Below are 12,649 nucleotides of genomic sequence, written 5' to 3'. Positions count from 1 at the left end.
CTGGCCATGCACACACATCCCAGTTGACGTGGACATGCAGAACTGTGTCCCTATCCACGGACACACATACCCCATTCATGCAGGACACCTGGCCATGCAGGACTGTCCCTGTCCATGCACACACATCCCACTTGTGCACCAGGACATGCAGGACTGTGTCTCTATCCATGGACACACATTCCGTTCATGCAGGACACCTGGCCGTACAGGATTGTCCCTGTCCATGCACACACACACTCCATCTGTGCAGGAGCACCAGGACATGCAGAACTGTCCCTATCCATGCACACACACCCCCCATTCATGCAGGACTGTCCCTGTCCATGCACACACAAACCCCACTTGCGCAGGACACCTGGCCATGCAGGACCGTGTTCCCTGTGCAGGTCAGGCAGTCCCAGGCTCTCCCCATGCAGACACACGATGCCACAGGCACAAACCACGGCACATTCCCACTCTGCCACAGGCCCCACCAAGGCTCCCATGCACGAGCAGGACACGTGCCCAGGGCATCCCTGCGCTCATGCTGGGACACTCAGCTCCGGCCGTGCCCACTCCCACACGTGCACTCAGGACCCTGCTCCCACTCCCTTACATTTCACCGTGATCTGGGCCACGGCTTCTATGACTCCCAGGCTGGACATGGCCACGCAGGTGTAGTTGGCAGAGTCCTTGACGTCCGTGAGCTCCAGGACGTTCCTGCCCACGGGCATGTCATCCTCGGGCGTCAGGTCCTCTGCTCCCTGCATCCACTTCACGTAGGGCATGGGCGACCCCACGGCCACGCAGGTGATGTTGACGTTGCCCCCGGGCATGATTTCATGGCTGACAGGGAGGATGGAGAAGCGAGGGGCCACACGGCGAACTGTGGACGAGACGCACAGAGGTAACAAAAAAACAAAACGGAAAAGCAAAACCAAAACAAACGAACGAACAGAAAAACAAAGAGAGGGGAAAAAAAAATTAAAAATAAAAAAAAAAAAAAAAAGAAAAGGAAAGGAAAGGAAAGAAAAGAAAGGAGAAAAAGAAAAAAGAGTAAAAGATAATTTAAATATAGATGGGGTTTGTCACAGTTTATTTTCTTCCTTCATTAAAAACAAAACAAAAAGGCAAAGAAATTAAAAAATCAAACCGAAAACCAAAAAAATAAACTCCAAATAAATTCGTACTTCACAAACAATATATAGAATATAGACATAAAAGCGATATTTCATAGCAACAGGGTTCCATTGATCAAGATTAGACCCATCACAGCACAGATAAATACACAAAAATTTATTAGCAATTTCTCATCTTTACTGGCAAGAGCTGGCATGGCGAGAGCCCAAACTTCTCCTCCGTGGCCTCTGGGGCCCCCAGCTCCCCGCTCCACACCCTGGGAACCTGCTCCTCCCTCTCTCTCCCGTGGGGTCTGGGTGCTGACCCCCTTCTCCTGAGGAACAGCCCCTCCACCAGCACCCGGCGTGGTCCAGGTGCCCCCTCCAGAGAGGGGCCCTCTCCCACCCGGGGCTGCTGCAGACGTGGGGTGGGGGGCCAGGAGAAGGTTGGGATGGGGACGGAAACTTCTCAACGTTTTGCCTTGTTGGACCCAGAGAATTCAACAAAGAGAGAAGGATCGCATCCCCAGATTCCAGACGCTCCACTTGAGAAGTGAAAGGCGAAAGGATAAACGAGGGAGGAGAGGGAGTCCCCGGAGCGGGACAGAATTTGGTTGGTGTCTGCGTGTGAGAAGCGTCCAGGGGAACACAGCCCCCCTGGAGCGAGAGAGAGTGTGGAAAAGATGAGAAACTCTAATGAAATTTTTGTGGTTTTCGGGTATAGAAACCCTAACGAAGCCTCTTTAAGATCTGACACGGTTCCATCGATAGATGCAGCTCTCAGAGTCACAAACATCATGCAAAATAGGTAAAAAAGAGAGAGAGAGAAAGAGAGAAAGAGAGAGGAAAATGCAGAGAAATATAATTTCTGGGCGGTAGCAAATGCCCACATGGATACTGGATAGAAAGTGAGCGACAGAGAAAGGAAGGAAGACCAGGAGAAGGAGAACAAGAGGGGAAGGGAGAAAGAAGAGAGAGAGAGAGGGAGGGGAGGGGGAAACCCACTTTAATGCTGCATACTTTTTCTAGCTGATGTGACTCAATGTGGTGGCTCACATTGTCACATCTCAGCCCTGGCGGAATAATAAATAGAATAGAATTAATAAGAAAAACAAGGTAATGAAACTTTTAACGTTGAGAAAACAGTGACATGTTCTGTGCATCTCCTTAGCAGAGAGGTGGATGCAGCTTCCAGACCTTACACAGGAAGAACATGGACGCAAAGGGGAGGCTGTGGTTTCCTTGGCTCCATTTTCTGAGCTGCCTGGGCTGCCTGGAGGGATGTTGGGTGCCCTTCCTAAGGGGGGAAAGCAGGGGAATGGACAAAGGAGAATGTGTGTGGATCAGAGAGGGTCTAAGGAGGGGGCTGAGGGCAGGGTCTCCTCCCACAAGAAAGACAAAAGGAGACAGGAGCTGGGGAAAATGCAGGAACTGCAGCAGCTGGAGGGGAGCAGGGGTGCAGGGTTCCTCCAGCTCCAGGGACAGCCATGCAGGAGCTGTCACAGGCAGGTGGGCGAGGGGCAGGAGGGTCTGGGGGGCTGCGATCTCCCTGTTCCTGCTGTCTGTTCCCAGATAACCTCTGCACAACCTCTCCAAAGCTTGGTGGCTTTGCCACGTGCCAAAGCAAAGCAAAGGACAGCAGGGCTGAGCCTGCCATTGTCCCTCCCAGTGCCTTCAGAGGTCCCCTGGAACTGTCTTGGGGCTTGCTGGTGTTTGTCTTGCAGCTTTGTGGATCTTTTCCGAGGGGAAGGGCACTGCCAGGAGAGGCTGTTTGCCGTCTAGTGGGGCTTTGGCAAACAAAAGCCAACTGCAGCCCCTGCAAGGTGACAGGGGACATTGTCACAGCAAGGTCTGCTCTCCCCATTGGGCTGTCAGACCCTTCTCTGTGAGAACCAGTAAGCCAGGAGCCAGCACTGGGAGGCAAGGAAGAGAAGACTTCCAGACTGGTGGCATTAGGAGCTCAGAGGGGACAAAGGGAATTCCTGCATGCAGGGATTTGCAGAGAGAACGGGGGGCATGCCCTCAGCTGGGAGAAGGATGGGGATATGGAGGGAGAGGCTGCAAGCTCACCTGGCCACTGACACTAGAAGATGATTTTCTAGCTGCAGAAAGCTGTAGGGAGGTGTTTGTTCCAGCTCTGGCTCAAAGGATCAGGCAAGCTGCTCCTTGCTCCCTCCTGCCATGACGGAGAACACTCAGCCCTAGCCACGAGGGTGCACCCCTGTTCCCCACTCCATCCTGCTTCCCACTGCTCCCAGAAGTTCCACACTTCAGAAAATGGAGCCAGGTGGAAACCACACCTGTCACAGTCTGAGACAAGATGGAGAGAACTCGGAAAGAAACAAGTGGGGTCAACATGCAGACAGATCTTGGGGTGGGGATGACTCTTCTGAGGGGGGGCTGGTAGGTGACCTTCTGGAGAGGGGAGGCAAGGTGGGAAAGGTGAGGAGGAATGGGGAGACACGTCCGGACAGGATCCGGGCAGCAAACAGCATCAACAGCAACAAACAACGGCAGGTGGGATGCAAACACTGAGTTGTCATGGGAACAGAACAAGACAATTAATCCAAACCGAAGCTAATCGCAAAGAAATGAAACCCAACTGAAAAAGAAAGGGAAAAAAAAAAAAAAAAACCAAAAAAAAACCAAGAAAAGAAAAAGAAAGAACAAACCAGAATTTAATAACTGAAAAGCATCATCTGATGTAGGGCGGAGTGCTGAGAATCGGAGTCTGAAGGGAACCCACTGTTCCTGCCTGTGGTTTTGGGCAGGGAAGGAGAAATCCACTCACAAAACACAAGCTCAGGGGCTGCACAGAGCACGTTCCCAAAAAGAGCAGCCCTGCCCTCCTCCTGACAGCTCCCAGGGTGCAGGTCAGCCCTGGGGTCTCAGGGATCCTTACTTTGGGCTGGTTTAGTGGCATTTGTCCCCCTCCAAGGGAAGCACCCAGCACCTCTGGATGCCGCCCCTCAGCACCACCCCTTCCACAAGGAGGGAGAATTTGGATTAGGGCTGATACGAGCCCAAAACAGGCAGCAGCACTTCCTTGGTGCATCCTGGTTTAAAAAAAACTAGATTCTCCCGTGTGCACAGATATACCAACATCCACACACTGATCTAGGATGGGAAAAGAACTCCAGTTAAATGTTGGGGACCTCAGAGAGTCCCCTGGATACAGCCCTGCTGTGAGAAGCACAATAAGGCACAGGGTTCATCTCTGGCTACCCAGAGCCATCAGGCTGCTGCTTATTTTAATTGCTGTAACATTTGCATTTGGCTGGAGACAGGGAATTTGTCAAGCTGAGAATCTCTGGGTCAGCCTTTAGGTCAAGGCTCAGGAGGAGGAGAGCTGTGGTGGAAAGGAAGCTGGAGATGGAATCAACACCAATTCCAGCTCTGGGTCCAGCTCCACAGCAGCTGAAGGAGGGGAATTTCACAAGGAAAAAAATCAGGCGAAGAGATCCCTTCCATTTTGCTATGCAGCACTTTCAAAGGATCGGGAAGAACAGAACTGCCCTCTCTGGAAAGGAAACATTGGGATGGGGCAGTCAGGGCTCTGCTTTATAAACACTTTCCTAATAACACTTTTCCCAGTTTCTGGTGCAAGAAGGACCTTCCCTGAGTTCCAGGGGTGTTTGGTTTCCAGGCCAGCTTTGGCAGACCCCGCATGCGTACACGGATGTGCATGCTCCATGTGCAACAGCTCCCGACAGACACACACAGGCAGGCACACACAAACAGACATTGTCCATGGCCAAAAAACTCTCAGGAGCTTTTTTTCAAACAAGGATACAGCTTGTTACGGAGAGAACCAGATTCCAAGACCGGAGCTGGATGTTTGGGATGCAATTAAATGATTTCAATGCAGAGAAGCCATTTCAGAGGCACAGGAAAATTTTGTAAGTGCAGTTAGTTATGAGTCTGTTTAATTGTTGGATAAGCATTTCACACTGCAAATCTGCACCCCAAATTGTGCTCTTCTTTAGAAACAGAACAGATCCATAACTTTTCACACCCTTGGGCAGCCAATTGGTTTTGTTGCTGCTCATGGAGGCAGAGATTGACCCAGTTTGTGTTCTGTGAGTGGCATTTTTGGCTTTTTTTGGTCCCAATCAGCATGGCTCAGGTTCCCCACCACCACTCAGGGTCCACAAGGTGAGAGGTGTTTTTGCAAGATTTACAGACCTGATTGGAAGAAACACTGGGAGGTCCACGGTTGACTTTTGCAACACCAAAATCCATCCTTAAAATGTGTTCCCATGATGCTGCTAATGAGAGAAACCTGAGGACCAACCAGTTTGTGCTGAGGAACCCCACCAGCTGCTCTTTTAAAGCCCCTTCCAAATTCCCTCAGAGAGAAAAAATGTTGGAGGAGGGGAAAGGAGAATGTCCTGGACAAGAACCTGTCACTTCAAACCCCGATTCACATTAAACCAACTCAAAGAGAAATGCATCTTATACCTTAAAGAAGAAATCAATCGAAAAAAGGAAACGAAAGAAAGTGAAGTGACTGGTTGAAAGCACCAAACAAAACCAAATGGTATTAAACATTTTGACACTCAGCAAGCTGCTGCTCCAAATGAGGTGAGAAGGCGGACATTATTGGCCATTTTGGGGAGACAGGAGTCATTCCGTCTTGCTCCAAAATGAGGAGGGGTAGGGGAAAGGGTGCCAAAATAATGTGCAGCCTCTACATTATTAGTGAAGCTTAGATTACACCTGTCCTCCCCTCCCAAATGTGGTCTGTCCCTGCCCCTGCGTGTCCGTGCAGCCGCCTCTGCCTCTCCCTGTCCCAATTCCAGGCTCGTTCCCCTGGGCTGAGACCTTTTGGGCTTTGGATTTCCGACCTCTGCCCCTCCACAGGATGAGAAGCTTCCCTCCTCCTGCCCATCTCCTTCCTCATTTCCTTCACAGCAAAGAAAATAAATATGTAAATAGGTAGATAAATAAAGAATGAGACCAAGGCTTGGATTTGGTCTGGAGGAAATCCATTACCTTCCCAATAATTGTTACTTTTCACTTAAAAAACCACATTAGCTGAACGACAGGCTGGCTGAACATCTCTGGTCTTTTGCAATTCTTTTTTTTTGTTTTTCCTGTTGTTTTTTTTTTACAGGATTGAACAGAAAATAATCAGAATCCAATTGTTTTTCACGCAGCTCTGTAATTTTAAACACAGACTTGACTGGTTTAGTTTTTGTTATTTTAATTTGACAAGGTGTAATCTAATTTTTTCCCCTAAAACAAAGAGAACAGCGATGCAAAAGGTGTAAGAGACACAGGCAGGCAGAGATTTCGAGATCAGTACAGCACAGTGTTCCTGCAAAGTGCCCTCTATAGAGAGATAGTCATGTATATACATAGATATATACACAGTTTGGATTTTTTTTCATTGGTTTTTTTTGGGGGGGGTGGCTTTTTGTATCCATTTCCATTTCCTGATACCCTTGAGAAATCCTTCTGCAGAAACACAGTGAAGTTTTTGTTTGCTTTGTTTGGTTTGGAACTAGAATTTCAGAGCTGAGGACACCCCAAACACGGACAGGGCACTCCCCCACCCACAGAAATGCTAAAATAACCCTTTAAAATCATCCCAGAACTCTCCATCCCTCAATTTTAGCACCTGGAAACTGGGCACTGCAGAGGCAGCTGTACAGCCCAGTGGTGGTTCTGCCTCCCTCCTTCTCCATTAAAGAATTTATCAATCTAGTCTAAAAAGGTATTAAAATTCCTACAGTTTAAAATACCAATGACTGCTTTGACCTTGTGGCTATTTGTTAAATCTCTAGTGCATGTGGAATTATTTCCTTCAACCTCTAAATGGGACTGAAAGGGAAAAAGCTCAGCAATGGTTCCACCTGGAACCAACCAGCAGCTCTGGTCTGATGGCCAAATTACTCATGTGCCAAATTTAACCCAGGCTACAGGCTAAATTATTGCTTAAATTAGTCACATTTTAATCTATTTTGAAGCTTTATTTCCTGAGGTGCTCGGCACACTATCTCTGCCCTTTCTGTGGGTTTTATTTTAATTGATTTCCACTAGTTCAGCTCTTACATGTTTTGCCCTGGCCTGGTTTCATCTTTGGTCTCTCAATGAGCTGAGGTTTTGAAGAGAGCCTTGGGAATGTTCTCAGCAGGGCCTGGGCTGCAGAACCTGGCTGGGGGTGACAAAGCTCGTGCTGATGGTGACAAGCAGAAAAGACAGGACCTGAGCAGGCACTGGGCTGCTTTAAATGCCTGCTGAGCCATTCACAGCTCCCTGGGCTGGAAAAGAGCAGAGCCACAAGGAGCTGGAGCAGAGAGCAGGAAGGATTATCCCTGCAGCATCCAAACTGCTGCTTTTTGTACCTCCTGACAGGGGCCCACTGTGTGAAAATAGGGGAAAATTCTTCATTCTGCTAAATTCAACCACAACAAGGCATCCTGTACTGGCAGCAGCTGCTCTGCACACTCAGGGGATCTGAAACTCAGCCCCCACAGCTCGTTCCTCCTTCCTCTGGGACATGGAGGAGCACAGGGACACGAGGTCCTCACACACAGGGCTCCATCCCAGCCAGCAGCTGGATTTTGGGATCAAACCATAACAATCAAGGTAGCCACCTGCAGCTTCCTAAATTAAGAGGAGAGCTGCAAAATAATCCATTTCCAGGGGGCAAAGCAGCTCTGGCCACAGGCCCAGGCTGAGGGGACACAGATCTTGGCTGAGGGGACACAGGCCCAGGCTGAGGGGACATGTGCCCTCTCTGGGGTGATGGCTGAGCCCCCCATGTGGTCCCTAAATACAAACAAAACCACTACAGAGTGCTTTGGGCTGGAAGGGACCTCAAATTCCACCCAGTGCCACCCCTGCCATGGGCAGGGACACCTTCCACTGTCCCAAGCTGCTCCAAGCCCCATCCAGCCTGGCCTTGGGCAGCCTCTCAAACACCACCATGGGCAGACAGCTCTTTGCAGGATTTTGAATCCATTCTTTCCTGCAATCACTATGGGCCACAAGTCTGATGGCACTTGTGTCCCTGGGGATACAGAGAAGCATCCAAGGAGACTTTTGAAAGCCAGGTGAGCCCATTAAAACCAGGATTCCCACCAAGGTGCTGGCATGCCCCTAGAACTGCACCCATCTTTTCACCAGCCACAGGTGAACCCTGGGCTGGTGGGTCAGCCTAAAGTGCCACACACCTGGGCTGGTGGCAGAGATCACCTCACCTGCTTCTGACTTGCTTTTGTGGTCTCCACAAATGCTTCTGCCTCTGCCATCAGGCATCCCCTGCCAGCACTCTGTTATTTTGGACCATGGCATGATCTGAGCTGCAATAACACACAAGGCAAACCCTGCACCAATAATTTCAAGCCCATGCCCATGGTTTGGGTTAGAAGGACCTTAAAGCCCATCCTGTTCTCCCTTCCAGGACACCTTCCACTAGACCAGGCTGCTCAGAGACCATAACTTTAGCAAACCACACAACCTCTTCTAGCCAGGTATCAAGTCCCTATTTCCTCATCCAATGTCATTCCAGCCTATCATGATTACATCCCATTTAGCTTTAGTTTATTGTTGTTGATGTCATTATCATTACTTTTATTTTTATTGGCTCTTAAGGAAGAATTTAATCTTCAAGCCTTCTCAGATCACAAGAGATTCTTAGCAGCAGCAGTGCAGTTTGGCCATGTTAGGAATACTTTATAAAAGAGAAAATAAACAAATAAAAAATAATGGTGTATAAATCCCTTTTTAATTGCACCTAAATCCTGAAACTCAAACTCCTAGTCATGAAGGAAAATCCTGTAATTAGGAGTGATTATCACCTTTTAGTCCTAGGCAGGAGGGAGGTGGGATGGGAAAACCTTATTTCAAATGCTATTCCTTTTTCTTTTTTTAAATAGAACAAGCTTTTTTTTTTTCTTTTTTTCCTTTAAAAAGAGCCTTGGGACTGAGGGATGTTTTTTTGGCTATTGTTGGCATCCAAGTCAGAAGAGCCACAGCTGGTCTCTTCCCAGAGAATTCTCAAGAGAGCAGCATTTGGGAGTGGTACCCTGGTACCTATGGGGAGGGAGGAGACTCAGAAGGGGAGGGGAGAATACCAGCACTGAGGGTCCGAGCACTGAAATCTCAGCATTTTAAGAAAAAAGAGAAGGACAGACAGAGAGAAAGAGAGAGAGAGAGAAAGAGAGAGACAGATACTGTGTCAATACTGCACTGGATTTCTCAAAAAATCACACAGCTTTAATACCTGTGCCCTAGGAAAGCCACTCCTTTGGTAGCTGATTGAGAGGTGGGGACTGGCAGGAGAGGGAAAGGCATAGCCAGGGAAGGGCTGGCATTCTGCACAGGGGAAGCACCAAGCACCACTGGTACCACTGACACACTGCAAACCCCCTGTTCACTCTCCCATGTGCCTCACCCGCTCGGGGTGCACACATGGGAGGCAACAGGAGCTTCTTGGGGATAAACAGGGAGATGAGAAGAGGGAAAAGAGGCATTTTCAGCTCCAATGTCACTGGCCAGATTGCTGGTTGCTGTTTGCAATAGCTGCAGCTGCCAGATGTGCCCCGGCGCTGTCGCAGTGCCTGCACAGCTGCACTTCTCCTTTAGGAAGGAGGCTCTGCCTTTGCTGTGCTGGGTTTTGAGGTGCCTGCACCAGGCAGCAGTGGGTAAATCCCAGAAGGGAGCAGGACAATGGGGAGAGGCAGAGCCAGGAGGCAGCTGCCCTTCCCTCCCAGCCCTCCCAGGACGAGGTGTCACCTCCTCCACGGGATTCTGCCTGGGGCTGGGGCTCTGCTTGCACTCGAGGGTGCTTCAGGAGAGAGCAGAGTGGGATTTGGGATCAGCAGCTCTCTGTCAGTGCCCTGCTGGGCTGACAGCTCCTGGTGTTACTGGAGGGAACTGGGCAGTGACCAGTGAGTGAGCTCCCACGGCTGGGGAAGCCTCTGGAGCGGGGTCAGGGCTTTTCTTTGTGTGAACAAGAGCCACACCTCAAGAAATAAATAAGCAGTAACGTGACCCAGGGTCTGCTCTAACTCTTGGAATGACCCCCTGGGTTCTCACCATCTTTTCCACTTCCCAGATCCCTCCCTCCCCCAAAACAAAGGCTTGTCCCAAATAGCAGGGCTTCCATGGACAGGCGTTAGAGCTGTGTGACTCCTTTCCTCCTGCAGGGATTGAGGAGTTCAGTTACCACCGGGTGGGCAGGAACACTGGCTTCTCACAATGCGTTTGGAATAAACTACAGCACAGCATAACCAATCAAAACAGAAACAGGAAATCAAGAGAAAGCAAAAAACCCAACAGAACCAAAAATTTGGAAAGTAAGAGTAAATCCACTTCAAAGAAACCAGAATTGTAGAACGGAAAAGAAACGATACATATTTATATATCGAAAAAAAGAATTCATAATTAATTTAAAAAGTGGCATGCAAAGAAGATTGTTACATTCTCCTATCATGCATCAGGCCCAATGTCCAAACGGCAAGGTAACCATGACGACAAAAAAGTGCAAGAACTCAGCAACATTACCAAAGGATGCATAGAGAGGCCCACAATGCAACTCAACTCATCTCCGTGAGACCCGGGAATGCGCGGGTCTCGCTCATCTTAAAGATTTCTTGCTTTTTCTCTTTTCATTTTTTAAATTTTTTTTTTCATTTTTTTTTTTTTTCTCTTACGAATGTAAAAATGTGGGTAAAGAAAGTAAAAAAGAAAAAAACCACACCAACCTTCTCGTAGCTCTGAGGGATGTTAAGGGGGTTTGATGCGGAACACAATGACATGAGGAGAAGAGAAAAATAGGGGAAACACAGAGAGAGTAAAAAAAGGCCTTCTCAAGGCTGTCAGCTGCAAATTGATTGATTTTTTTTTTTTCTCTTAACCAAAATAAAAAGAAAGGAAAAAAAAATGAAGATAGTAACGACCCTCTTTCCTGCCTTCCTAACGCTCCCCCTCCCATCCCTTTAAGCCCAACCAAGCTCCGCAGGGAGGCCAGGCTGGGAGCAATCCTAGCTCAGGGTCAGCCCCACAGGGGTGCTGAGCCCAGGCAGGATTCTCCCTCCCTGCAGTCCCTCTGCTCCTCGGAGAAGGGGAGCGGAGCCCCCGGGCAGAGCAGCCCCCCGGCCCCACACCCAGCCCTGCTCACTCTGCCTCCACCATGGGACTGAATAAGGAGAAACAGAAATAATTAGAAGAAGGAAAAAGAAAAGCAAAATACCAAACCAAACCATTTCCTTGCAATGTTCAAACTTACAACTCCTATCCCAGGTGGTCTATAGAGACAAGCATGTTATGGGAGAAACAAGTCAATTGGAAACACAAGAGTGCTCGAGACTCTTTTAAAACAAAACAAAAATAAAAATAAACGGGAAGAAAAATGTGCATGAACTCTCCCTCCCACCAAAGCAAGTCCATTTCAGAAATTTGTTACCTTTCCACGATATTAACACACAAGAAACAAGGAATTAAACAGCATGAAAAACACCCAAACCACAGGCCGAGCTGGCACACGCTGTGTTCTGCACTCTCTCGGCAGGTTAGTGCTGGTTTGCAGGCAGGCCCAGGTACACACGGCCTAACTGGGGTAGGAACAGGGCTATCACCACCTGGAGCCCTCTCATCCAGGTGTGGAGACAACACCGTGTTACAACCTTTGTCTCCTGGGTAGTTTCCGAGTGGCCAGAAAAGTAGAGGAAATTTAGAAACAAAACAATAATGAAAAATCCCCACATTTTTCCTGTTTCTTTTCTTTTTAGTTTTTGGTTTTTTGGCTTTTTTTTTTTAAAGAACCCAAACCATTCCAGCTAAGCTGTCTGCAATGGATTCAGCCCTGAATTAGTATTGGATCCAGATTGACACTCCCAAAAGCGGAGTTTCGGGGGCCCAGGCGACAGGGCAAATTTCAAACACAATTTTCCAGCTGGCCACAAAAGGCTATTTAAAAATTTAGCTTGGAAACATTAAATTATTAAAAGCCTTCTCTCCATGTGCATGTGATTTAGTGAGCGTGAGACAGGAGAGAGAGAGAAAGAGAGAGAGAAAGGAGTGCACACAGGAGCATGGCTCTGCATTGGACTGCAGATTAACGTGAGTGTAGGTGGGAGGCGCCTCCTCTGTCGATGGGATGGAAATGGGAACAGTTTGCTGGGATGTAACTTTTCTTTTTTCCTCCCAACGGCATTTTTCTTTTTCTTTTTTAAAATTTTTTTAAATCGAGAAGGACCAGCCCTGCTCTCTCATTACCAAAAGGGCTTTTGCTGTGGAAAGATGTTAAACCAAAGCTACACACAAAATATTACAGGTCAGAGAGATTAAAATAAGAGAAAGTGGAAAGGCTGTTGGCCCAGGGAATGGGAGAACATCGAGGGGACATGGAGCAGAAGCCAATCCCCTGTCATCTGTTCCTCTGCTGCGGGGTGAAGGGGGCTCAGGGATGGCTGCTGGTGTCCCCAGCTCCGTGCCCAAGGAACCAGGGACAAATTACTGCTGGCAGAGGGAAAAGCAGCTGGGACTGAGGGCAGCAGTGCCAATGCACCCTCCTGCTGCAATCTGGGGGCATCCAGGGA

The 12,649-nt window shown here is 48.7% G+C and overlaps 1 protein-coding gene across 1 annotated transcript in view; it reads right to left on the bottom strand.

Moving 5' to 3' along the window:
• PTPRS (protein tyrosine phosphatase receptor type S) overlaps positions 1 to 12,649 on the bottom strand; it is a 129,312-nt gene that overhangs the window by 46,419 nt on the left and 70,244 nt on the right. The window contains exon 7 of the mRNA XM_059489748.1: positions 596 to 865. Within this exon, the coding sequence (XP_059345731.1) occupies positions 596 to 865 (270 nt within the window). The remainder of the gene's footprint in view (positions 1 to 595; positions 866 to 12,649) is intronic.

Source organism: Ammospiza nelsoni, chromosome 27 (assembly GCF_027579445.1).
Source record: "Ammospiza nelsoni isolate bAmmNel1 chromosome 27, bAmmNel1.pri, whole genome shotgun sequence".
NCBI lineage: Eukaryota > Metazoa > Chordata > Aves > Passeriformes > Passerellidae > Ammospiza > Ammospiza nelsoni.
The sequence above is the reverse complement of the archived record's forward strand: the minus strand, read 5'-3'. Positions and strand labels throughout refer to the sequence as shown.